Source organism: Rhinoraja longicauda, chromosome 19 (genome assembly GCF_053455715.1).
Source record: "Rhinoraja longicauda isolate Sanriku21f chromosome 19, sRhiLon1.1, whole genome shotgun sequence".
Lineage (NCBI taxonomy): Eukaryota > Metazoa > Chordata > Chondrichthyes > Rajiformes > Arhynchobatidae > Rhinoraja > Rhinoraja longicauda.
Genome location: NC_135971.1, coordinates 3398495 through 3420886, shown reverse-complemented (window position 1 = coordinate 3420886; position 22392 = coordinate 3398495). Strand labels below are relative to the sequence as shown.

General features: G+C 52.4%; 2 protein-coding genes across 2 annotated transcripts in view; one reads left to right on the top strand and one right to left on the bottom strand.

Annotated features, from left to right (window-relative positions):
- The window catches only part of LOC144603008 (zinc-binding protein A33-like), an 852507-nt gene that overhangs the window by 165862 nt on the left and 664253 nt on the right, over window positions 1–22392 (top strand).
- Window positions 945–18939, bottom strand: LOC144602500 (uncharacterized). The gene is made up of 8 exons (XM_078415631.1): window positions 18919–18939; window positions 16772–16856; window positions 13515–13805; window positions 10455–10717; window positions 5414–5569; window positions 3628–3789; window positions 2948–3073; window positions 945–1160 (listed from the first exon to the last, which is right to left on the bottom strand). Exons 1-8 carry the CDS (start codon window positions 18937–18939, stop codon window positions 945–947), a joined length of 1320 nt encoding a protein of 439 aa, XP_078271757.1.

The following is a 22392-nucleotide window of genomic DNA, read 5'->3' as shown; positions in this document are numbered from 1 at the left end:
TACAACTGCAGAAGGACCTCTTTGCTCCTATACTCAACTCCTCTTGTTATGAAGGCCAACATTGCATTGGCTTTCGTCACTGCCTGCTGTACCTGCATGCTTCCTTTCAGTGACTGATGCACTAGGACACCCAGATCTCGTTGTACGTCCCCTGTTCCTAACTTGACACCATTCAAATAATACTCTGCCTTCCTATTCTTACCACCAAAGTGGATAACCTCACACTTATCCACATTAAACTGCATCTGCCATGCATCCGCCCACTCACACAACCTGTCCAAGTCACCCTGCAACCTCATAGCATCTTCCTCACAGTTCACACTGCCACCCAGCTTTGTATCATCGGCAAATTTGCTAATGGTACTTTTAATCCCTTCATCCAAGTCATTGATGTATATTGTAAATAGCTGCGGTCCCAGCACCGAGCTTGCGGTACCCCACTAGTCACTGCCTGCCATTCTGAAAGGGACCCATTTATCCCCACTCTTTGCTCACCCTTCGTATAGAGTCGTAGAGTGACACAGCGTGGAAACAGCCCAACTTGCCCACACCGGCCACCATGTCCAGCTACACTCGTCCCACCTGCCAGCATTTGGTCCACATCTCTCCAAACCTGTCCTAATCATCTACATAAAGCATCTCTGGAGAGAAGGAATGGGTGACGTTTCGGATCGAGTCTGAAGAAAGGTCTCGACCTGAAACGTCACCCATTCCTTCCCTCCAGAGATGCTGCCTGACCCACTGAGTTACTCCAGCACTCTGTGAAACGTCACCTATCCGTGTTCTCCACAGATGCTGCCTGACCCGCTGAGTTACCCCAGCACTCTGTGAAACGTCACCTATCCGTGTTCTCCACAGATGCTGCCTGACCCGCTGAGTTACTCCAGCACTCTGTGAAACGTCACCTATCCATGTTCTCCACAGATGCTGCCTGACCCACTGAGTTACTCCAGCTCGTTCCCAAGTTCCCGCTGTGCGGCAGCCCGGCATTCCCTGTCACGTACCTGGGAAGAGCTGGACTTGAACATGGACTTCCTGGCCCGGTGAAGTTTCGGTTTCTCCCCCAGTCCCCGGGGGGGGATCGGCCTCTCCACCGTTGCCATGGAAACGTCGCCGGCCCCCTGGCCGATGGTCTCGCTCGGCAGGCTCCCCGCCAGGCCCTGCAACGATGCACAACACTGAATCACAGCCTGGCTTCGACAGTGGAGGGTGCCGTTCGGCCCAAAGGGACTGTGCTAGCCCTTGGCGCATCAGCCCCACGCCCCAGCCCTGCAACTAGGGGAGGAGGAGGAGGGGCGAGTGGGGGGGAAGGGAGGGGCGAGGGGGAGGGAGGAAGGGGCAGGGGGAGGGGGGATGGGGAGGGGGCGAGGGGGAGGGAGGAAGGGGCAGGGGACGGGGAGGGGGAGGATAAGGGGGTTTGAGGGGGATGGAGTGGGGGGGTGGGGAGGGGAGGGGCGGAGGATATGGGGAGCTGAGGGGGATGAGTGGGGGGAGAGGATATGGGGGATTGAGGGGGATGGAGTGGGGGCATGGGGGAGGGGAGGAGGATAAGGGGGTTTGAGGGGGATGGAGTGGGGGGTGGGGAGGGGCGGAGGATATGGGGGATTGAGGGGGAGGGAGGAGGAGGAAGGCGGCTGGGGGATGGAGAGGGGGTTGAGAGGGATGTAGTGGGGGTTGGGGAGGGGAGGGGAGGAAGGGGAAGGGGGGCGGAGAAGGGGGGTTGAGGGGGATGGAGTGGGTGGAGGGGGGATGGGGAGGGGAGGATAAGGGGGTTGAGGGGGATGGAGTGGGTGGAGGGGAGAGGGCGTGAGGGAGGAAGGGGGCGGGGGAGCGGAGGGGGGAGGGAGGAAGGGTGAGGGGGAGGATAGGATAGTGGGGGTTGAGGGGGATGGAGTGGGGGAAGGGGGGATTGGGAGGGGGAGGGGAGGGCGGATGGGAGGGGGAGGGGAGGGCGGATGGGAGGGGGAGGGAGGGGGAGGGAGGAGGGGGACGGGGAGGATAAGGGGGGTTCAGGGGATGGAGTGGGGGGAGGGGAGGGGGGATGGGGAGGGGAGGGGATAAGGGGGTTTGAGTGGGATGGAGTGGGGATGTGGAGGGGTGAGGGGGAGGGAGGAAGGGGCTGGGGAGGGGGGATGGGAGGGGAGGGGAGGAGGATAAGGGGGGGTTGAGTGGGGGGAGGGGAGGATGTGGGAGGTTGAGGGGGGTTGAGTGGGGGGAGGGAGGAAGGGGGCAGGGAGAGGGGGAGGATAAGGGGGGTTGAGGGGGATGGAGTGGGGGAAGGGGGGATTGGGAGGGGGAGGGGAGGGCGGATGGGAGGGGGAGGGAGGAGGGGAGGGGGAGGGGAGCGGGGGGAAGGAGAGAGTGCTGCCCCTATGGAGGTTTGGGCTCGTGATAACTATGCATTCGGTTTATAGACAACATAATTCCAGTGCGAGCCGCGGGTGTTGGTGTGGATAAGAGGGAGAGGGGGAGAGAGAGAGAGCCCCTGGTCCACAGCCACTCCCGGGTCATAGAAACATAGACAATAGGTGCAGGAGTAGGCCATTCGGCCCTTCGAGCCTGTACGCACCACCATTCAATATGATCATGGCTGATCATCCAACTCAGTATCCTGTACCTGCCTTCTCTCCATACCCCCTGACCCCTTTAGCCACAAGGGCCACATCTAACTCCCTCTTAAATATAGCCAATGAACTGGCCTCAACTACCTTCTGTGGCAGAGAATTCCACAGACTCACCACTCTCTGTGTGAAGAAATGTCTTCTCATTTCTCTCCCTCTCCCAGAGGGGGAGAGAGGGAGGGAGAGAGGGAGGGAGAGAGGAACAGAGAGAGGGACAGAGAGAGGGAGAGAGAGAGAGGGAGAGAGAGAGGAAGAGAGAGGGAGAGAGAGGGAGAGAGAGGGAGAGAGAGGGAGAGAGAGGGAGGGAACAAATAAGGTCCCTGTACCTGACTGATGCTTGCTCCCAGGTGCGACTTCCTGGCCCGGTGAACCTCCGCATACTCCGGCACGCTGGTCTCCACCTCCTGGGAGGCCGCGCTGTGTGCTTGGCTGGCCAGCTTCATGGCCAAGGCCTGTGGGGGGGGGGTCAGTCACATCAAGGGTCAGAGCGGTCGGTGCCAGCGGACGGCAGGCAGACACAGCAGGGAGAGCGGAGTTAGAGGAGGAAACTGGGGAGAGAGAAAGGGGGAGAGAGGGGGAGGGGGAGAGAGGGAGGAGAGAGAGGGAGGGGGAAAGAGGGAGGGGGAGAGAGAGGGAGGGAGAGAGAGGGGGAGGGAGGGAGAGAGAGCTAGAGAGAGGGAGAGAGGGAGGGAGAGAGGGAGAGAGAGAGGGGGAGAGAGAGGGAGGGAGAGAGAGGGGGAGGGAGGAGGGAGGGGGAGGGAGAGGGAGGGGGAGAGAGGGAGGGAGAGGGAGGGAGAGAGAGGGGGAGGGAGAGAGGGAGGGGGAGAGAGGGAGGGGGAGAGAGGGAGGGGGAGAGAGGGAGGGGAGAGAGGGAGGGGGAGAGAGGGAGAGAGAGGGAGAGAGGGAGAGAGAGATAGAGAGAGGAGGAGGGAGAGGGAGGGAGGGAGAGAGGGAGGGAGAGAGAGGGAGAGGGAGGGAGAGGGCCGGTTCCCCCCCAGCTCCGTACCTGGCTGAAGCCTCCTTTCATGATGGATTTCCTGGCCCTGTGGATCTCGGGACCGTCGTCGTGGGGCTGGGCCACGTGCTCCACCTCCCCGGCCCCCCCGGCCCCCCCGGCCAGCTGGCTCACACGCTCGATGGGCAGGCTGGACAACTTCTCCGCCAGGCTCTGTGTGGCACCGCGGGCAAAGGCTCAGTCACGGCGCGCGCACATCACGCGCGTGCGTGTGTGTCTGAGAGTGTTGTGTGGCTGTGTGTGTGTTGTGTGCGCGCGTGTGCGTGTGCGTGTTGTGCAAGTCTGTGTGTGTGTTACGCTTGAGTGAATGTGTGCTTGAATGTGAGTGTGTGTCTATGTGTGTACGTGTGCTGTGTGAGTGTGTTGCGTGAGTGTGTGTGTGCATGTGTGTGTGTGATGTGCGAGTCTGTGTGTGTGTTGCACGTGAGTGAATGTGTGTGTGTGTGTCTATGTGTGTACGTGTGTTGTGTGAGTGTGTTGTGTGAGTGTGTGTGTGCATGAGTGTGTGTGTGATGTGCGAGTCTGTGTGTGTGTTGCGCGTGAGTGAATATGTGTCTGTGTGTACGTGTGCTGTGTGAGTGTGTTGTGTGAGTGTGTGTGTGCATGAGTGTGTGTGTGATGTGCGAGTCTGTGTGTGTGTTGCGCGTGAGTGAATGTGTGTGTGAGTGTGTGTGTGTCTATGTGTGTACGTGTGTTGTGTGAGTGTGTTGTGCGTATGTGCGTGCGTGAGTGAATGTGTGTGTGTGTGTGTGCGCGTGTGTGAGTGTGCGTGCGTGAGTGTGAGTGTGTGTGTGATTGTAAACTTCAATATATTCAAAACTCCGCTGCCCGTCTACTCACCCACTCCCCGATCCGTGACCATATCACCCCCGTCCTTTACAAACTCCACTGGCTCCCCATCCCCCAGAGAATCCAGTACAAAATCCTCCTCATGACCTACAAAGCCCCTCCATAACCTGGCCCCATCCTACCTGACTGACCTCCTCCACAGGCACACTCCCACCTGCACCCTCTGCTCTGCTGCTGCCAATCTCCTGTCCCCCCCCCCCATCCGGACCAAACTCAGATCCTGGGGGGACAGGGCTTTCTCCATCGCTGCTCCCACCCTATGGAACTCACTACCCCAAACCGTCAGAGACTCCTCCTCACTCACCACATTCAAAACATCGCTGAAGTCTCACTTGTTCAGTACTGCCTTCAACCACTGAAGGTCACCTCACCTTCTGTCTCCTTTCTCTGTTCGTTTACTTATTTATCTATTTATTCACTTCCCTATGTTCTTTAAATCCCTGTAAAGCGTCTTTGAGTGTATGAAAAGCGCTATATAAATGTAATGCATTATTATTATTATTATTATTATTATTGTGTGCGTGTTGTGCGAGTGTGTATGTGTGTGTGTTGTGCTCGTGTGTGAGTGAATGTGTGTGTGTGCATGTGTGTGTGTTGTGCGAGTGTGTGAGTGTGTGTGTGTGTGTGTGTGTGTTGTGCTTGTGTGTGAGTGAATGTGTGTGTGTGTGTGTGTGTGAATGTGCGTGAGTGTGCGTGTGTGTGTGTGTGTGTGTTGTGTGAATGTGCGTGAGTGTGCGTGAGTGTGTGTGTGTGTGTGTGTGTGTGTGTGTGTGTGTTTCTCCAAACAAAACTATTTGTTCCCCAAAGCCTTTTTGCGACTCTGCAGGTTTGTAGGTTAACTGGCTTGGAGGCGTTTGAGACTTTGAGACACAGACACAGTGTGTGGGGTGAGCATGGTGACCCCCGGCGCGCAGCTTTGCATCTGTACCTGGCTGAAGCTGCCTTTCAGGATGGACTTCCTGGCCCTGTGGCCCTCTGGGTTTTCTTCTGGAGGCTGGGCCACGTACTCCACGTCCGCCACTCCCCCCGCCGGCGCCGCCCCCCCCCACTCCGAGGGGAGGCTCCTCGTCTCGGCCACAGGCCTCTGCAGGCAAAATGGACACCGGTCATCCGGGCTGCAGGACCCTGACCAGGGAACCTTCCAGAGATCGCAGACCGCACTCTCCACAACGCCCGCTTCCCTCCCTCCCTCCCTCTCGCCCGCCCGCCCGCCCGCCCGCCAAACAAGGGCCTGTCCTGCAGACTGCTGGAGGGGTCACAGAAACATAGGTATCACGAAATGCTGGAGTAACTCAGCGGGTCAGGCAGCATCTCAGGACAGAGGGAATGGGTGACGTTTCGGGTCGAGACCCTTCTTCAGACTGAAGTTCTTCTTCTTCAGACTCGACCCGAAACGTCACCCATTCCTTCTCTCCAGAGATGCTGCCTGACCCGCTGAGTTACTCCAGCACTCTGTGAAACGTCACCTATCCATGTTCTCCAGAGATGCTGCCTGACCCGCTGAGTTACTCCAGCACTCTGTGAAACGTCACCTATCCATGTTCTCCACAGATGCTGCCTGACCCGCTGAGTTACTCCAGCACTCTGTGAAACGTCACCTATCCATGTTCTCCACAGATGCTGCCTGACCCGCTGAGTTACTCCAGCACTCTGTGAAACGTCACCTATCCATGTTCTCCACAGATGCTGCCTGACCTGCTGAGTTACTCCAGCATTTCGTGATACCTTCGATTTGTTCCAGCATCTGCAGGTTATTTTATAGAAAAAAAGGTGTGCAGGAGTAGGCCATTCGGCCCTTCGAGCCAGCACCGCCATTCAATATGATCATGACTGATCATCCACAATCAATATCTTGTTCCTCCTTTCTCCCCATACCCCTTGATTCTGTTAGCCCGAAGAGTTAAATCTAACTCTCTCTTGAAAGCATCCAGTGAATTGGCCTCCACTGCCCTCTGTGGCAGAGAATTCCACAGATTCACAACTCTCTGGGTGAAAAAGTTTTTCCTCATCTCATTCCTAAAAGACTTCCCCCTTATCCTTAAACTGTGAGACCTTGTTCTGGACTTCCCAACATCGGGAACAATCTTCCTGCATCTAGCCTGTCCAACCCCTTAAGAATTTTGTAAGTTTCTATAAGATCCCCCCTCAATCTTCTAAATTCCAGCGAGTACAAGCCGAGTCTATCCACTTTCTTCATATGAAAGTCCTGCCATCCCAGGGATCAATCTGGTGAACCTTCTCTGTACTCCCTCTATGGCAAGAATGTCTTTCCTCAGATTAGGAGACCAAAATTGCATGCAATACTCCAGGTGCGGTCTCACCAAGGCCCTGTACAACTGCAGCAGAACCTCCCTGCTCCTAAACTCAAATCCCCTCGCTATGAATGCCAACATACCATTGGCTTTCTTCACTGCCTGCTGCACCTGCATGCCTACTTTCAATGACTGGTGTACCACGACACCCAGGTCACGTTGCATCTCCCCTTTTCCTAATCGGCCACCATTCAGATAATAGTCTGCTTTCCTGTTCTTGCCACCAAAGTGGATAACCTCACATTTACAGTGGATAACCTCACATTTATAGTGGATAACTGTGGCAGAGAATTCGACAGATTCACAACTTTCTGGGTGAAGAAGTTTTTTCCTCATCTCAGTCCTAAATGGCCGACCCCTTATTCTTAAACTGTGTGGCCCCTGGTGTACAAGATCATGAGGGGCATGGATAAAGTGAACACTCACAAGTCTGTTTCCCAGGGTCGAAGATTCTAGAACCAGAGGGCACAGGCTTAAGGTAAGAGGGGAGAGATTTCAGAGCAACTTCAGGTGTACAAGATCACGAGGGGCACGGATTAAGTCACAGTCTTTTGTGAGTCACGGACTCTCAAATGGTAGAGGATTCTAAATGGTTCTGGACCCCCCCAACATTGGGAACATGTTTCCTGCCTCTAACGTGTCCAACCCCTTAATAATCTTATACGTTTCGATAAGATCCCCTTTCATCCTTCTATATTCCAGTGTATACAAGCCTAGTCGCTCCAGTCTTTCAACATATGATAGTCCCGCCATTCCGGGAATTAACCTACGCTGCACGCCCTCAATAGCAAGAATATCCTTCCTCAAATTTGGAGACCAAAAATGCACACAGTACTCCAGGTGAGGTCTCACTAGGGCCCTGTACAACTGCAGAAGGACCTCTTTGCTCCTATACTCAACTCCTCTTGTTATGAAGGCCAACATTCCATTGGCTTTCTTCACTGCCTGCTGTACCTGCATGCTTCCTTTCAGTGACTGATGCACTAGGACACCCAGATCTTGTTGTACGACCCCTTTTCCCAACTTGTCCGCAGCGACCAGCGATCCCCGTACATTAACACCACCCTACACTCACAAAGGACAGTTATACCAAGCCAATTAACCCACGACTTTGGAGTGCGGGAGGAAACCGGGGCACACGGGGGAAAACCCACGCAGGTCAGGGGGGAGAACGTACAAACTCCGTACAGACAGCGCCCGTGGTCAGGGTGGAAGCCCTGGTCTCTGGCGCCGTGAAGGCAGCAGTTCTACCCGCTGCGCCACCGTGCCGCACTGTAAAGATCAGTCTGAATGTTTCCAGTCCATGTACCTATCGGGGCAATGGGAGGCTACCTTTCCACACAGAGGGTGGTGGGTGTACGGAAGGAGCTGCCAGAGGAGGTAGTTGAGTCAGGGCGGTCACGGTGGCACAGCGGCAGAGTTGCTGCCTTGCAGCGAACGCAGCGCCGGAGACCCGGGTTCCATCCCGACTACGGGCGCTGTCTGTGCGGAGTTTGTACGTTCTCCCCGTGACCCGCGTGGGATTTCTCCGAGATCGGTTTCCTCCCACACTCCAATAGACAATAGACAATAGGTGCAGGAGGAGGCCATTCGGCCCTTCCAGCCAGCACCACCATTGTCAATTAGCACCCCGTTCCTGCCTTCTCCCCATACCCCCTGACTCCGCTATCCTTAAGAGCTCTATCCAGCTCTCTCTTGAATGCATCAAAGCACCACCCAGTGCCATAATACATGTCAAACAAAGACACTAAATAAACTACGATTCAACTCTGACTCTCAGAGGCAGGAAACATGTTCCCAATGTTGGGGGAGTCCAGAACAAGGGGCCACACAGTTTAAGAATAAGGGGTCGGCCATTTAGAACGGAGATGAGGAAAAACCTTTTCAATCAGAGAGTTGTAAATCTGTGGAATTCTCTGCCTCAGAAGGCAGTGGAGGCCAATTCTCTGAATGCATTCAAGAGAGAGCTAGATAGAGTACGGCACGGTGGCGCAGCGGTAGAGTTGCTGCCAGAGGAGGTAGTTGAGCCAGGGCGGTCACGGTGGCACAGCGGTAGAGTTGCTGTCTTGCAGCGAACGCAGCGCCGGAGACCCGGGTTCCATCCCGACTACGGGCGCCGTCTGTGCGGAGTTTGTACGTTCTCCCCGTGACCCGCGTGGGATTTCTCCGAGATCGGTTTCCTCCCACACTCCAATAGACAATAGGTGCAGGAGGAGGCCATTCGGCCCTTCCAGCCATCACCACCATTCAATGTGATCATGGCTGATCATTGTCAATCAGCACCCCGTTCCTGCCTTCTCCCCATACCCCCTGACTCCGCTATCCTTAAGAGCTCTATCCAGCTCTCTCTTGAATGCATTCAGAGAATTGGCCTCCACTGCCTTCTGAGGCAGAGAATTCCACAGATTCACAACTCTCTGACTGAAAAAGTTTTTCCTCATCTCCGTTCTAAATGGCCTACCCCTTATTCTTAAACTGAGGCCCCTGGTTCTGGACTCCCCCAACATTGGGAACATGTTTCCTGCCTCTAATGTGTCCAATCCCTTAATAATCTTATACGTTTCGATAAGATCCCCTCTCATCCTTCTAAATTCCAGTGTATACAAGCCTAGTCGCTCCAGTCTTTCAACATACGACAGTCCCGTCATCCCAGGGAATTAACCTAGTAAACCTACGCTCCAAAGACGTGCAGGTTTGTAGGTTAACTGGCATGGAGGCGTTCGAGACTTTGAGACACAGACACAGTGTGTGGGGAGAGCTTGGTGCAGCCAAGCCTGTGACCCCAGCGCGCGGCTTTGCATCCGAGGCTGGGCGGGGCGGTCACGCTTTCATTTCCTCCCGCCTAGACTACTGCAACTCCCTCTACACTGGGATCAGCCAATCTTCCCTGTCCCGCCTGCAACCGGTCCAAAACGCCGCAGCGAGACTCCTGACGGGTACCCGTAAAAGGGACCACATCGCCCCGATTTTGGCCTCTCTCCACTGGCTCCCTGTACGGTACAGAATCAACTTCAAGCTCCTCCTATTCACGTATAAAGCCCTAAATGGACACCCCCCCCCCCCCCCTACATCAAAAATCTTCTAATCCCCCTCTCTAACTACAGGTCCCTCAGGTCGGCCGACTTGGGGCTACTCACTATCCCGCGGTCTAGGCTTAAGCTCAGGGGTGACCGTGCTTTTGCGGTTGCAGCTCCTAGACTGTGGAACACCATCCCTCTCCCCATCAGAACTGCCCCCCCCCCCCTCCATCCACTCCTTTAAATCCAAGCTCAAAACCTATTTCTACTCCCTAGCGTTTGAGGCTCATTGAGGAGGCGCTGTGAACTGTTTGCGTGCTACTGTATGTTTCATTTTTTTTCCCATTGGAACCTAATCAGATGTACAGCACTTTGGTCAACGTGGGTTGTTTTTAAATGTGCGATACAAATATAATTGACTTGACTTGACCAAGTGCTTCTCATAAAAATATGTAAATTTGTAAAGAGTAGACACCCAATAGCAGCTGCTTGTCCATTGTGACGTCACACCCATCTCACAGGGGCATTGTGACATCATAAGCTGAAGACCTTCAATAAATAAAATTGACTTGACTTGACTTGACAGTAGCGTTGCTGTCTTGCAGCGAACGCAGCGCCGGGAGACACAGACGCGCGGTACCTGGGCTGGTCGGGATATCGACTTCCGAGCCTTGTGGACCTTGGGCTTGTCGTCCTGGGCGGCCGGAGCGGACGGGGCCGGGGCCGGAGCCGGGGCCATGGTGGGGGCATCTTTCCCCGCTCGGCAGCTCGGCACGCTCAGCAGCTTCATGGCCAAGCTCTGGATGGCGTTGGGAGTTTTGCTGACGCCAGTGAGAGTCATCTTGGCGCGGTTGGCCCCCGGAGCCTTGGTGGGAGAGGCGGAGAAGGATTTGGCAGCATGACCTGGGGGAGAGAGAGCAAGGGTCAGGGCAGTATGGCAGCAGCCCACCCTGGACCTATTCTCACACAGTTCCCTCCACCCTCTCGTTTCCCCACAACACTTCTCCATTTCTACCCAGTCCCCTTTCAAAACTGTCTATAGACAATAGACAATAGGTGCAGGAGGAGGCCATTCGGCCCTTCGAGCCTGTACGCACCGCCATTCAATGTGATCATGGCTGATCATCCTCAATCAGTACCCCGTTCCTGCCTTCTCCCCATACCCCCTGACTCCGCTATCCTTAAGAGTACAATCCGCAGGCATTGCCACTTTCATTTCACTGCACATCTTGTATGTGTATGTGACAAATAAACTTGTCTTGACTTGAGCTCTATCCAGCTCTCTCTTGAATGCATTCAGAGAATTGGCCTCCACTGCCCTCTGAGGCAGAGAATTCCACAGATTCACAACTCTCTGACTGAAAAAGTTTTCTTCATCTCCGTTCTAAAAGGCCGACCCCTTGTTCTTAAACTGTGGCCCCTGGTTCTGGACTCCCCCAACATTGGGAACATGTTTCCTGCCTCTAACGTATCCAACCCCTTAATAACCTTATACGTTTCGATAAGATCTCCTCTCATCCTTCTAAATTCCAGTGTATACAAGCCTAGCCGCTCCAGTCTTTCAACATACGACAGTCCCGCCATTCCGGGAATTAACCTAGTAAACATTTCTCCCTTTCTAGATTTAGATTTAGAGACACAGCGCGGAAACTGGCCCTTCGGCCCACCGGGTCCGCACCGCCCAGCGATCCCCGCACATTATCACTATCCTACACACACACTAGGGACAATTTTTACATTTTACCCAGTCAATTAACCTACAAACCCGCACGTCTTTGGAGTGTGGGAGGAAACTGCAGATCTCGGAGAAAACCCACGCAGGTCACGGAGAGAACGTACAAACTCCGCACAGACAGCGTCCGTTGTCAGGATCGAACCCGAGTCTCAGGCACTGCATTCGCTGTAAGGCAACAACTCGACTGCCTTCTGAGGCAGAGAATTCACAGATTTACAACTCTCTGACTGAAAAAGGTTTTCCTCATCTCCGTTCTAAATGGCCTACCCCTTATTCTTAAACTGTGTGGCCCCTGGTTCTGGACTCCCCCAACATTGGGAACATGTTTCCTGCCTCTAGCGTGTCCAATCCCTTAACAATCTTATACGTTTCAATAAGATCCCCTCTCATCCTTCCAAATCTTTCCTTCTAAAAACCCCGTTCAAATGGTCTGATAATTTTTTTTGAACCAAAAATAATTTCATCAATTATTTACAATAATATGTACAAAATAAATCAAAGCACCACCCAGTGCCATAATACATGTCAAACAAAGACACTAAATGAACTACGATTCAACTCTGACTCTTAGAGGCAGGAAACATGTTCCCAATGTTGGGGGAGTCCAGAACAAGGGGCCACAGTTTAAGAATAAGGGGTAGGCCATTTAGAACGGAGATGAGGAAAAACCTTTTCAGTCAGAGAGTTGTAAATCTGTGGAATTCTCTGCCTCAGAAGGCAGTGGAGGCCAATTCTCTGAATGCATTCAAGAGAGAGCTGGATAGAGCTCTTAAGGATAGCGGAGTCAGGGGGTATGGGGAGAAGGCAGGAACGGGGTACTGATTGAGAATGATCAGCCGTGATCTCCTAATAGACAATAGACAGATTTTGGTCTCCTAATCTGAGGAAAGACGTTCTTGCCATAGAGGGAGTACAGAGGAGGTTCACCAGATTGATTCCTGGGATGGCAGGACTTTAATATGAAGAAAGACTGGATAGACTCGGCTTGTACTCGCTAGAATTTAGAAGATTGAGGGGGGATCTTATAGAAACTAACAAAATTCTTCAGGGGTTGGACAGGCTAGATGCAGGAAGATGGTTCCCGATGTTGGGGAAGTCCAGAACAAGAGGTCACAGTTTAAGGATAAGGGGGAAGTCTTTTCGGACTGAGATGAATGCATTCAAGAGAGAGCGAGATAGAGTTCATAAGGATAGCGGAGTCAGGGGGTATGGGGAGAAGGCAGGAATGGGGTACTGATTGAGAATGATCAGCCATGATCACATTGAATGGCGGTTCTGGCACGAAGGGCCGATTGGCCTCCTCCTGCACCTATTGTCTATTGAATGCATTCAAGAGAGAGCGAGATAGAGCTCTTAAGGATAGGGGAGTCAGGGGGTATGGGGAGAAGACAGGAACGGGGTACTGATTGAGAATGATCAGCCATGATCACATTGAATGGCGGTGCTGGCTGGAAGGGCTGAATGGCCTCCTCCTGCACCTATTGTCTGTTGAAATGGCGGCACGGTAGCGCAGCGGTAGAGTTGCTGCTTTACAGCGAATGCAGCGCCGGAGACTCAGGTTCGATCCTGACTACGGGTGCTGCACTGTAAGGAGTTTGTACGTTCTCCCCGTGACCTGCGTGGGTTTTCTCCGAGATCTTCGGTTTCCTCCCACACTCCAAAGACGTACAGGTATGTAGGTTAATTGGCTGGGTAAATGTAAAAATTGTCCCTAGTGGGTGTAGGATAGTGTTAATGTACGGGGATCGCTGGACGGCACGGACTTGGAGGGCCGAAAAGGCCTGTTTCCGGCTGTATATATATGATGATGATGATAAGGATAACGGAGTCAGGGGGTACGGGGAGAAGGCAGGAACGGGGTACTGATTGAGAATGATCAGCCATGATCACATTGAATGGCGGTGCTGGCTGGAAGGGCTGAATGGCCTCCTCCTGCACCTATTGTCTGTTGAAATGGTCCCATACCTTTGGGTAGAGGCTGGGGTGTGGAGCGGGCGATGGGCCCGGTGTCAGCGGCCTGCAGCTCCAGGCTTGGACCGGCCTCACTGGGCTTACACGGAGTCTCCCTGCATCCCGTCTCGTCCCCTCGGGCAGCCTCTACCTCCGCGGGACGTGCCTCAGCCGGCTCGCAGGGAGGAGCTGCTGCCTTGTTGCTCATGGAGCTGATGTTTCCCATCGAGTCGCCGGTGGGGTTCACTGTGGGGGTCACCCCCTGGCCCGGTCTCCTGGAGGCTGACTCAGCGGCTTCACCGATCCCTGCAACTCAACGGCACAAACATCAAAGTATTGTATAAGAAGATAACTGCAGACGCTGGTACAAATCGAAGGTATTTATTCACAAAATACTGGAGTAACTCAGCGGGTCAGGCAGCATCTCGGGAGAGAAGGAATGGGTGACGTTTCGGGTCGAGACCCTTCTTCAGACTTAGCACCATGCCTTGTGAAATGTGACAATAAAGTCAATAATCCATGACTACAATCAAAGCCATCCATTGCCTACAGATCCAGGAAACATAGACAATAGGTGCAGGAGGAGGCCATTCGGCCCTTCGAGTCTGTACGCACCGCCATTCAATGTGATCAAGGCTGATCATCCACAATCAGTACCCCGTTCCTGCCTTCTCCCCATACCCCTGACTCCGTTAGCCCCAAGAGCTAAATCTAACTCTCTCTTGAAAACATCTAGTGAATTGGCCTCCGCTGCCCTCTGTGGCAGAGAATTCCACAGATTCACAACTCTCTGGGTGGAAATGTATCAGTCTGAAGAAGGGTCTTGGCCCGAAACGTCACCCATTCCTTCTCTCCCAAGGTGCTGCCTGACCTGCTGAGTTACTCCAGCATTTTGAGAACAAACATCAAATTCTCCAAATTTAGGTTAGAGTCATTGAGCGACTACATTTCATCTCTAGTTGCTTTGTTGTTACCTTCTCCCAACGAACAATGATAGACAATAGACAATAGGTGCAGGAGTAGGCCATTCGGCCCTTCGAGCCTGTACGCACCGCCATTCAATATGATCATGGCTGATCATCCAGCTCAGTATCCCGTACCTGCCTTCTCTCCATACCCCCTGATCCCTTTAGCCACAAGGACCAAATCTAACTCCCTCTTAAATATAGCCAATGAACTGGCCTCAACTACCTTCTGTGGCAGAGAATTCCACAGATTCACCACTCTCTGTGTGAAAAAAAACTTTCTCATCTCAGTCCGAAAAGACTTCCCCCTTATCCTTAAACTGTGACCTCTTGTTCTGGACTTCCCCAACATCGGGAACAATCTTCCTGCATCTAGCCTGACCAACCCCTGAAGAATTTTGTAAGTTTCTATAAGATCCCCCCTCAATCTTCTAAATTCCAGCGAGTACAAGCCGAGTCTATCCAGTCTTTCTTCATATTAAAGTCCTGCCATCCCAGAAATCAATCTGGTGAACCTTCTCTGTACTCCCTCTATGGCAAGAATGTCTTTCCTCAGATTAGGAGACCAAAATCTGTCTATTGTCTATTAGGAGATCACGGCTGATCATTCTCAATCAGTACCCCGTTCCTGCCTTCTCCCCATACCCACTGACTCCGCTATCCTTAAGAGCTCTATCTAGCTCTCTTTTGAATGCATCCGGAGAATTGGCCTCCACTGCCTTCTGAGGCAGAGAATTCCACAGATTCACAACTCTCTGACTGAAAAAGTTTTTCCTCATCTCAGTTCTAAATGGCCTACCCCTTATTCTTAAACTGTGGCCCCTTGTTCTGGACTCCCCCAACATTGGGAACATGTTTCTTGCCTCTAACGTGTCCAACCCCTTATTAATCTTATACGTTTCGATAAGATCCCCTCTCATCCTTCTAAATTCCAGTGTATACAAGTTGATCTATTCCAGTGCTTCTTAAACGGATTAATTGTTCACCCAAAGGTGAATTAAATTATTTTGGGGTGAATGACTTAATATATATAAAATTATACACAAGGGAGTAAGACGAATATTACCAAAAAACATAAGGAAATTTAGTCGGGGGTGAATGACATTTTGTGATAAAGACTCAAGGGTGAATGACACTGAAATAGTTTAAGAAGCACTGATCTATTCCACATTTTCCTTGATCTCTATTTCCTTTATCCAGTTTTCACACCTCACACTTCCTTGTCTATGTACTTCCCACTCCCCTGACGCTCAGTCTGAAGAAGGGTCTCGACCCGAAAGGTCACCCCCTCCTTCTCGCCAGAGATGCTGCCTGTCCCGCTGAGTTACTCCAGCACTCTGTGAAACGTCACCTATCCATGTTCTCCAGAGATGCTGCCTGACCCGCTGAGTTACTCCAGCACTCTGTGAAACGTCACCTATCCATGTTCTCCACAGATGCTGCCTGACCCGCTGAGTTACCCCAGCACTCTGTGAAACGTCACCTATCCATGTTCTCCAGAGATGCTGCCTGACCCGCTGAGTTACTCCAGCACTCTGTGAAACGTCACCTATCCGTGTTCTCCACAGATGCTGCCTGACCCGCTGAGTTACTCCAGCACTCTGTGAAACGTCACCTATCCATGTTCTCCAGAGATGCTGCCTGACCCGCTGAGTTACCCCAGCACTCTGTGAAACGTCACCTATCCATGTTCTCCACAGATGCTGCCTGACCCGCTGAGTTACTCTAGCACTCTGTGAAACGTCACCTATCCATGTTCTCCAGAGATGCTGCCTGACCCGCTGAGTTACTCCAGCACTCTGTGAAACGTCACCTATCCATGTTCTCCACAGATGCTGCCTGACCCGCTGAGTTACTCCAGCACTCTGTGAAACGTCACCTATCCATGTTCTCCACAGATGCTGCCTGACCCGCTGAGTTACTCCTGCATTTTCTGTCTGTCACAATCCTTCCATCTTTTTAATGGAAGTAAATGGCCCCATAGCAGAAGTGTCTCCATCGCGGGGCTGGAAACTGGAAATGTCCTGAGCTAATTCTGCTACCACCATCATCTATTGTACAAGTGATGGCTCCCACTCCACCGATTGTCGCCGGAAGCTTGTGCCCTTTTCAGGACGGATGACGACCGTGATGTAACATTTGAAACATGGATGATGGACATGAAAGGAGAAGATGGAAGTAAATAATGTCCGCGTCGCCATTACACCCATGATGCACGTGTGCCCTGCTGCTTGTGGGATCTTGCTGTGCGCAGACCAGCTTCTGAGCTGCAGGCAACAGAATGGTTGGAGAAGACAGCATCCTCACCTGTACTTGCGTTGCTGCCAGTACCTGGCTCCAACTCGACAATCTGTGCCTCTGCTGCAGTTTGGCCCGCGGTGCTGATCTCACACTGGGGGAGAGGAGGGAGGGAGGGAAGGAAGGAGAGAGAGAATCAAAGCCATTCCAACGGAGAAGCACACAGTCCGAGAATTCCCAACCACAGTTTCCACGAATGGGAGAGTCCGGGACGAGAGGTCGTAACCTCAGAATTAAAGGATGTTCTTTTAGGAAAGAGGTGAGGAGAAATGTCTTTCGCCAGAGGGTGGTGAATCTGAGGATCTCTGAGGATCCTTCAATGCTTCTACTCTGGGGCTGTAGAGAGCATCCTGTCCGGCAACATTACAGTCTGGTTTGGGAACAGCTCTGCCCAGGACAGGAAGGCCCTGCAGAGAGTAGTGCGTTCGGCAGAACGAACCATGGGAACTACACTCGCCCCCCTGCAGGACCTATACATCAGGAGGTGCAGATCAAGAGCAAGCAACATTATGGGGGACCCCTACCACCCCAGCAACGGACTGTTCCAGCTGCTACGGTCAGCAAACGCCTCCGCTGTCACGCTGTGAAAACGGAGAGGATGAGAGTATTGCGTACAGTTTTGGTCTCCTAATCTGAGGAAAGACATTCTTGCCATAGAGGGAGTACAGAGAAGGTTCACCAGATTGATTCCTGGGATGGCAGGACTTTCATATGAAGAAAGACTGGATAGACTTGGCTTGTACTCGCTGGAATTTAGAAGATTGAGGGGGGTCTTATAGAAACTTACAAAATTCTTAAGGGGTTGGACAGGCTAGATGGGGGAAGATTGTTCCCGATGTTGGGGAAGTCCACAACAAGGGGTCACACAGTTTAAGGATAAGGGGGAAGTCTTTTAGGACTGAGATGAGAAAGTTTTTTTTCACACAGAGAGTGGTGAATCTGTGGAATTCTCTGCCACAGAAGGTAGTTGAGGCCAGTTCATTGGCTATATTTAAGAGGGAGTTAGATGTGGCCCTTGTGGCTAAAGGGATCAGGGGGTATGGAGAGAAGGCAGGTACGGGATACTGAGTTGGATGATCAGCCATGATCATATTGAATGGCGGTGCGTACAGGCTCGAAGGGCCGAATGGCCTACTCCTGCACCTATTTTCTATGTTTCTATGACTCGATGGGCCCAATTCTACTCCTGTAACTTGTGAACATAAAGGCAGGCCTCCAGATTAACTTATAAGAAAATAACTGCAGATGCTGGTACAAATCGATTTATTCACAAAATGCTGGAGTAACTCAGCAGGTCAGGCAGCATCTCGGGAGAGAAGGAATGGGTGACGTTTCGGGTCGAGACCCTTCTTCAGATTAACTTAATGGGATAATTATTATGCTCAAAAGCTACAGGTTGTTGTCAAAAAACGTTCCAGCCTCAGTAATGGGTCAACCAGCCCGCCCCTAACCCCGCATGGCGAATGTCCTACAAAGGAAAAGGAGGGAAAGTTAATGCACCTCACAGTATCTGGGGTTCCGCCAATCGGTCGCCCTGCCGACTTAACTCTCGCCCCTGACCGTGTGTATCGAATGCTCCGGAGAGGGGAAAAAAGAGTGCGGCGATGCGTTACACAGGGTGCGGGGTTCACCCTCCCAAAACCGTTGACGCGCCCCTAACCCTGCATATTGCGTAGCTCCACCGCATGGGGAGAGGAATAGATAAGGTACACAGGGTGCAGGGTTCGCCGACGCGCCCCGAACGCTATATATTCCATAGCTCCATCGCATAGAGAAAGGGAGATGATGATGTACACAGGATGCGGGGTTCACCCTCCAGGGTCGCCGACGCGCCCGTGACCCTGCATATATGCACAGCTCCACCCGCATGGGGAATGGGAGACATGAGGTACACAGGGCGCGGGGTCGACTCAGCTCCGCCCCCCCCTGCGGCTTCACAAAGCGCCAGAGCAATGGCCGCCGTTCGCTCGGAGTCGACTCGGGGTCTAAGGTGGGGGGATGGAAACGGGACCACGGTTCCGAGCCGAAGGGCGGCGGTGGGGAGGAGGGGGGTGCGAGCAGGACGAGTGGCGTGGGGGGTGGACCGGCGGGGTTTGGCCGTTGGGGATGGCGGGGGGGGGGGGGAGAATGATTCGTCTCCTCAGCCGCTCGCTCACCTCAGCATCCAGGGACGCCATGGCTCCCGGCCCGTGACGTCAGCGCGCAACGTGAGGCGGGGCCGGGGCGACGCGGGGCGTGCCAACTCCGACGTGCGGCGCGGCCTTGCGCCAACGTGGGGCGTGGCCTGGACAACGTGTGGCGTTGCGTGCGCAACGTGGGCGTCGGCCTCTCCGACGTGTGGCGTGGCCTTGCGCCAACGTGGGGCGTGGCCTGGACAACGTGCGGCGTGGCCTGCACAACGTGAGGCGTGGCTTGTCCAATGTGGGGGCGGGGCCGCCCTCTTAAAGGGGCAGCGTCCCCCCCAAATTGGGGGTCAGTTTAGTTCATTGTCACATGTGCCAAGTTACAGTGAAAAGCTCTCTTGTTGCGTGCTATCAATCCAGTCAACAGAAAGACAACACATGATTGCAGTTGATCCACTTGCTGCGTACAGATGCATGATCAGGGAATAGCTTTCAGTGCAAGGTGGAGGAAGATGCTATGAGAATGCAGGATGACTTGGACAGGTTGTGTGAGTGGGCGGATACATGGCAGATGCAGTTTAATGTGGATAAGTGTGAGGTTGTCCACTTTGGTGGTAAGAATAGGAAGGCAGATTATTATCTGAATGGTGTCAAGTTAGGAAAAGGGGACGTACAACGAGATCTGGGTGTCCTAGTGCATCAGTCACTGAAAGGAAGCATGCAGGTACAGCAGGCAGTGAAGAAAGCCAATGGCATGTTGGCCTTCGTAACGAGAGGAGTTGAGTATAGGAGCAAAGAGGTCCTGCAGTTGTACAGGGCCCTAGTGAGACCGCACCTGGAGTACTGTGTGCAGTTTTGGTCTCCAAATTTGAGGAAGGATATTCTTGCTATTGAGGGCGTGCAGCGTAGGTTTACTAGGTTAGTTCCCGGAATGGCGGGACTGTCGTAAGTTGGAAGATTGGAGCGGCTAGGCATGTATACACTGGAATTTAGAAGGATGATCTTATCGAAACATCCAAGATTATTAAGGGGTTGGGCACGTTAGAGGTAAGAAACAAGTTCCCAATGTTGGGGGAGTCCAGAACCAGGGACCACAGTTTAATAATACTGGAAACGGAGATGTGGAAAAACGTTTTCAGTCAGAGAGTTGTAAATCTGTGGAATTCACTGCCTCAGAAGGCAGTGGAGGTCAAGTCTCTGAATGCATTCAAGAGAGAGCTAGATAGAGCTCTTAAGGATAGCGGAGTCAGGGGGTATGGGGAGAAGCCAGGAACGGGGTACTGATTGAGAATGATCAGCCATGATCACATTGAATGGTGGTGCGTACAGGCTCGAAGGCTGAATTACCTACTCCTGCACCTATTGTCTATTGTCTATTGTAAAGCCAGCAAAGTCAAATCAAGGATCGAATTGAATTGAATACATTTTATTAGCCAAGTACGTATGCATACAAGGAATTTGCCTTGGTGGTTTGCTCGCAAGTAACAACACAATATACTGTAGACAATTAAAACCAAAACATTATAATTCAAACATGTGACGAATAAAATAAAATACCAGAGCAAAAGGAGGCTACAGACTTTTGGCTGTTGAGTAGAGATGCTGCTCGTGGGAAGAAGTTGTTTTTATGTCTGGCTGTGGCTGCTTTGACAGTCCGGAGTCGCCTTCCAGAGGGAAGTGCTTCAGAGAGTTTGCGGCCAGGGTGAGAGTGGTCAGAGATGATCTTGCCCGCTCGCTTCCTAGCCCTTGCAGTGTACAGTTTGTCGATGGGAGGGAAGGTTGCAGCCAACAACCTTCTCAGCTGTGCGAACGATCCGTTGCAGCCTCCAGATGTCGTGCTTGTTGGTTGAGCCAAACCAGACCATGATGGAGAAGCTGAGGACAGACTCGATAAAGGCAGTGTCGAATTGGACCATCATTGCCTGTGGCAGATTGTAGTTTGCAAGGACAGTCCGTGGGTCACCAATAAGGTAGAGAGTAGATGCAAGAATGGGTCGACTGGGATTGTGTTGTGTGCAGTTGGAGTATTGTGTGCTGTTTTGGTCTCCTCCAGCGAAGGTTCACTAGGTTAATTTCCGGAATGGCGGGACTGACGTATGATGAAAGAATGGAGCGACCAGGCTTGTATTACCCGGAATTTAGAAGCATGAGATGGGCTCTTATAGAAACCTCTAAATTTGTTAGAGGATTGGACAGGCTAGATGCAGGAAAAATGTTCCCGATTTTGGATAATTCCAGAACCAGCGGTCACAGTTTAAGAATAAGGGGTAGGCCATTTAGGACCGGGATGAGGAAAAACTTCTTCACCCAGAGACTTGTGAGTCTGCGGAATTCTCTGCCACAGAAGGCAGTGGAGGCCAATTCACTGGATGTTTTTAAGAGAGAGTTAGATTAACTCTTAGGGCTAACGGAATCAAGGGATATGGGAGGGTACTGATTTTGAATGATCAGCCATGATCATATTGAATGGCAGTGCTGGCTCGAGGGGCCGAATGGCCTCCTCCTGCACCTATTTTCTATGTTTCTATATTTCCATAGTAGTTCAGTGATGCTCTCTGGTTGTGACAGGATGGTTCATTTGCCTGATAACAGCTGGGAATAAATTGTCCCTGAATCCGGAGATGTGTTTATTCACATTTCTATACCTCTTGCCTGATGGGAGAGGGGAGAAGAGGGAGTGGTCTGGGCATGACTGGTCCTTGATTATGCTGCTGGCCTTGCCAACGCAGCGTTTGGCATAAATGGAGTCAATGGAAGGGAGGTTGGTCTGTGTGCAGTTTTGGTCTCCAAATTTGAGGAAGGATATTCTTGCTAATGAAAGCGTGCAGCGTAGGTTTACTAGGTTAATACCCGGAATGGCGGGACTGTCGTATGTGGAAAGACTGGAGCGACTAGGCTTGTATACACTGGAATTTAGAAGGATGAGAGGGGATCTTATCGAAACGTATAAGATTATTAAGGGGTTGGACACGTTAGAGGCAGGAAACATGTTCCCAATGTTGGGGGAGTCCAGAACCAGGGGCCACAGTTTAAGAATAAGGGGTAGGCCATTTTCTTCACACAGAGAGTGGTGAGTCTGTGGAATTCTCTGCCACAGAAGGTAGTTGAGGCCAGTTCATTGGCTATATTTAAGAGGGAGTTAGATGTGGCCCTTGTGGCTAAAGGGATCAGGGGGTATGGAGAGAAGGCAGGTACGGGATACTGAGTTGGATGATCAGCCATGATCATATTGAATGGTGGTGCAGCTCGAAGGGCCGAATGGCCTACTCCTGCACCTATTTTCTATGTTAACTCAGCGGGTCGGGCAGCATCTGCGGAGAACATGGATAGGTGACATTTCACAGAGTGCTGGAGTAACTCAGCGGGTCCGGCAGCATCTGTGGAGAGAAGGAATGGGTGGAGATTGAGTTGGGTTGAGTTGGGTTGGGTTGAGTTGGGTTGAGTTGGGTTGATTGATGTTTCACAGAGTGCTGGAGTAACTCAGCGGGTCAGGCAGCATCTGTGGAG

Excerpts from the sequence above, each read along its gene's own strand:
- LOC144602500 (XM_078415631.1), bottom strand. The coding sequence starts at position 18,939 with ATGGCGTCCCTGGATGCTGAG. Across the intron at positions 16,857-18,918 it reads TGGCGTCCCTGGATGCTGAG|TGTGAGATCAGCACCGCGGG; the intron begins GTGAGCGAGCGG and ends CCTCTCCCCCAG. Across the intron at positions 5,570-10,454 it reads CGATATCCCGACCAGCCCAG|AGGCCTGTGGCCGAGACGAG; the intron begins GTACCGCGCGTC and ends TTTTGCCTGCAG.